Source organism: Lactuca virosa, chromosome 8 (genome assembly GCF_052849685.1).
Source record: "Lactuca virosa cultivar CGN04683 chromosome 8, Lactuca_virosa_CGN04683_v6, whole genome shotgun sequence".
Classification (NCBI taxonomy): Eukaryota; Viridiplantae; Streptophyta; class Magnoliopsida; order Asterales; family Asteraceae; genus Lactuca; species Lactuca virosa.
In genome coordinates, this window is record NC_136433.1 from 194,892,016 (window position 1) to 194,896,074 (window position 4,059).

General features: G+C 49.0%; 1 protein-coding gene across 1 annotated transcript; it reads right to left on the reverse strand.

Moving 5' to 3' along the window:
• Window positions 1–229: 229 nt before the first annotated feature.
• LOC145131173 (uncharacterized) lies at window positions 230–1,192 on the reverse strand. The gene has a single exon (XM_079065906.1). It carries the CDS (start codon window positions 1,190–1,192, stop codon window positions 230–232), a length of 963 nt encoding a protein of 320 aa, XP_078922032.1.
• Between the last annotated feature and the right edge of the window lie 2,867 nt (window positions 1,193–4,059).

Genomic DNA, 4,059 nt, shown 5'->3' on the forward strand with positions numbered 1-4,059 from the left:
TTAGCCATGGGGTTGTGAACCCCTTCCGGTATAGCTCCCCCTCAATTAGAGCGTAAGAAGGTGCCTTTATGCGCACTCTTCTGGCTTCGTCATGACTATCAAGTAGGACGCCTTGCTGTAGGTAGTCTATTAGTGGGGTCATCCATGTGGGCCCCGCTGTCGTGAGTGTGCTCACCTGCCGTTCTTCTATGCTTCTTTCCTTGAGCACTTCGACCAAAACCTTCTTTGATTAGTGATCAAAACATGTCGACGCTAGTTTGCTTAGGGCGTGTGCTCTCCTGTTCTCGCTCCTTGGGATTTGCTTGATAGTGAACTCCTTAAAAGATTTGGTAAGCTGTCGCACTGTCCTAACATATCTTTTCATTCTTTTGTCTCTTGTCTCAAAGCTTCCATTAACCTGGTTGGCAGCCAGTCTTGAGTCTGTCAGCGCAGCTACGGCCTCTGCCCCCATTTTTTTGGCCAAGCGTAGGCCGGCAAGCAATGCCTCGTACTCCACCTCATTATTTGAGGTGTGGAAGTCGAAGCGGAGGGCATACATAACCTCTTCTCCTTCCGGGCTGGTTAAGATTAGGCCAGTCCCCGAGCCCTCCCTGCTGGACACTCCATCGGTATACAACATCCATTTTCTACTTCCCTCTGGAATTTCTTTTACCGCCATGATTCCTTCTTTGATTACATCTCCCTCCCCCGGGACTTCAAGTAGAAAATCTGTCAGCGCCTGCCCTTTGATGCTTGTCCTTGGCCGGTAGCTAATATCATGTTCACCCAATTCGATCGCCCATTTTGCGAGTCTTCCTGAGGTTTCGGGCTTGAGCAGGATTTGTTTAATCGGGCAATTTGTCAGGACCTCTATTTGGTAGGCCTGAAAATACCGTCTCAACCGTCTCGCAGCATAGATCGGTGCTAGCACCAGCTTTTCCAGGGTAGGATAGTTAAGTTCAGGGGCTTGTAATGCTCTGCTCACGAAGTATACTGGCTTCTGTTCCCCTTTTCTTTCCACAACTAGTACAGAGGATATGGCTTCGGCTGAAGTCGAGAGGTATACCTGCAATATCTCACCCGGAATGGGGCTAGCTAATGTGGGTAGTTTGTGTAAAGCTTCCTTGATTCCTTGGAGTGCTACCTCCGTCGTCGTTGTCCACTGGAAGTTACATTTCTCGATACAGCCTTTCAACGTGTTGAATAGCGGCATAACCTTTTCTGCTGACTTTGAGATGAACCTACTGAGCGTCGTGATTTTCCCATTCAGGCCTTGCTCGTCCCTTAGAGTACTTGGGGTGGTGTTTGCATGAACTCGTCCTCTTTTGCTGGGTTGGGCTGGATGCCTTGTCTGGTAACATAGTATCCTAGGAACTGGCCTTCTTCCACTCCAAACGTGCACTTGCTCGGGTTTAGCTTCATCCTTGCTTTCTCCAATGTTTTGAAAGTCTCTTCAATATCCTGCAACATCTTTTCCTCATCCTCACTTTTAATAACCATATCGTCGACATACACTTCAATGTTTCTCCCAATTTAGCTTGAGAACATGGAGTCGACCAGACGTTGGTATGTTGCCCCCGCGTTTTTTAAACCAAAGGGCATTTTGGTGTAGCAAAATGTGCCATGGTCGGTGTAGAAAGCTGTTTTCTCCTCGTCGTCCTTACTCATCAGGATCTGGTGATACCCTTTATACGCATCCAGAAAACATTTTAATTTGAAACCTTGTAGTGATTCTACCTTCTGGTCAATCTCCGGGAGAGGGTAGCTGTCTTTAGGGCATGCCTTGTTAAGGTCGGAGAAATCGATGCACATGCGCCATGATCCGTCATGCTTTCGCACCATGACAGGATTGGCTATCCAAGTTGGGAAAAATGCTTCCCTCAGGATCCCCGCCTTCGTCAGCTTAGCCACCTCCGCATTGATTGCCCTATTACGATCTCCCCCCTGAACCCTCTTTTTCTGTTTAACTTCCTTTGTACCCGGTTTAATCATGAGTTTATGTTCAATGATTTTCTGGTCTACTCCTACCATATCTGTGGGAGTCCACGCAAATATGTGCTTGTATCGCCTGAGGAGATCGACGAGTGCCCGCCTGGTGTGCCCTGGAAGGTTGCGACCAATGCTGATTGTCTGATCAAGGTGTTCTTCGTTGACCACCTCTTTCTCGTATGTCGATTCACCCCGCGCTTTTTTGGTTTCTCTTGTTATCTCGACTGGTTACATGATCGTAAAGCACTGCAGTTGTCTTGGTGGTGTGGACAGGATTGTGGCCGGACCTCCGCTAGTGTTTAACTTCACTATCTCGTGCATTGTGGACGGAATCGAACCTAATTTGAGCAAGGTTGGCCTTCGCAGAATGATATTATGTTCTGCTGAATTTCGGATCACAATGTAATCGATCAGGACTGTTTTCCTTCGTTGCTTGTCATGACTAGTCAGTGTAAGAGGGAGGTGGATCATGCCTAGCGGCCATAGGCTATGCCCCGTGAATCCGACCAACCTTCCCGTTGTAGGTCTCAGGCCGTCCTTCCACCTGTCTGGGAGGAGGCGGAAGCAATGCTCGTAGATGATGTATGCGGAGCTACCTGTGTCGATATACACTCTGTGTATGACCACGTCTTTAATAGAGGCCTGTATTATGATGGGGTTATCACCTGTCCAGCCTTCGGGTCTGGGATCTTGTGCTGAGAATGTGAGATCTTGTGTCATGGGCGTTAGGTTCTGCTGATGTGCAGTTCCCTCGTGTCTGCTTCTCTTGGCTCGTATCATGAATATTTCTTTGGGCTGAGTACCTTCTTTCGGAGCTTCTTTGGCGTTTTCTGCGTCAAACTTGGCGCGCAGGTTGCGTGCTATCTCCACGAGATCTCCCTTGAGCTTTTTCTCCTCCATTTCTTTTTTGAGGATCGAGCAGTTGGTAGTGTCGTGTGTTCTGCTTTTGTGGTATTCGCAGTACCGTCCTTTCGGTGCTCTCTCTTGTTGCTTGTCCGCGACCACGTATATGTCTGGACGACGACCCCGTCTGTCATCCTTGACGAACGGCCTGAAGCGACCCAGTGATCTCTTTCCTCGTCCGAAGTGACCTTGTCCGAAGTGCCTGCTTCCCCCAGATGTTTCTGTGTAGGTTGGGTTAGAACGCTTGGCGGCCATGGCGTTTAAGTATGCTTGCTTTGCTGCTTCTCCTTCCTCTTGTCTTAAATATCTTTCCACTCTTTCCTTTAGCTCGACTCTTGTCTGTGGTTTTTTGCCCATGAGTTTCTGGGACAGAGGGCCGGGGAGGAGTCCTCATGTGAAAGCTCCTGCTATAAGGCCCTCGTCATGACCCGGTACGTCCAACGTGGCGTTTGTAAACCGTGTGTAGTACTCTCTTACGCTTTCCCCTTCCTTTTGCTTACATCCGATGATGGAATGGGAATCGCCTTTGTACTTTCGCAGTTGCATGAAGTTGGCGAGGAAAATATATTTTAGTTGGCCAAAGTTGTAAATGCTATCTGGGCGCAACGTCTTGAACCACATGCCTGCATTTCCATCTAGCGTCGTTGGGAAATATGTGCACCAGAAACGTTCATCTAGGTTTAACGACGTCATTGTCCATTCATATGTGTCGATATGACTTTCCGGATCGGTGGTTCCATTGTAAGTTTTCAAGTTGGGGAGCTTTGTTGTGTTTGGGATCTCGTAATCCAGTAGTTCCTTGGCAAACGGAGATGTGACACTCCGTGACAGGCAGTCTTGATTGGGGATGGTTAGCGGGCCCTGTACATTATACTAGTGGGGCGTGTTGTACGGCTGTGCCCCGGGGTGATCGTAGAACGCTTGGTATCCTGGGTTAAGACCATATAAGGCTTGCTGTTGGAACGGCAACTGTAGCGAGTATCCCAGGTGTGTAAGTTGAAGTTGAGCCAGGGATTGCGTTGGTGTGGGCTGCTGTTGACTTGTGTGAATGGTCGCTATAGTCTCACCCCATGTGCCTGTCAAGAGGTGAGGAAACAATGGTGGTGCTACCATGGTTTGCGCGAGCGACGGGAGCATCAGGGGTGTGCTCGTCGGTATCTGGCTCTGTGGTGACACGTGGAGTGGCGG

What these genes read in the sequence shown, in the direction of transcription:
- LOC145131173 (XM_079065906.1), bottom strand. Translation starts at nt 1,192, where the DNA reads ATGCCGCTATTCAACACGTTGAAAGGCTGTATCGAGAAATGTAACTTC.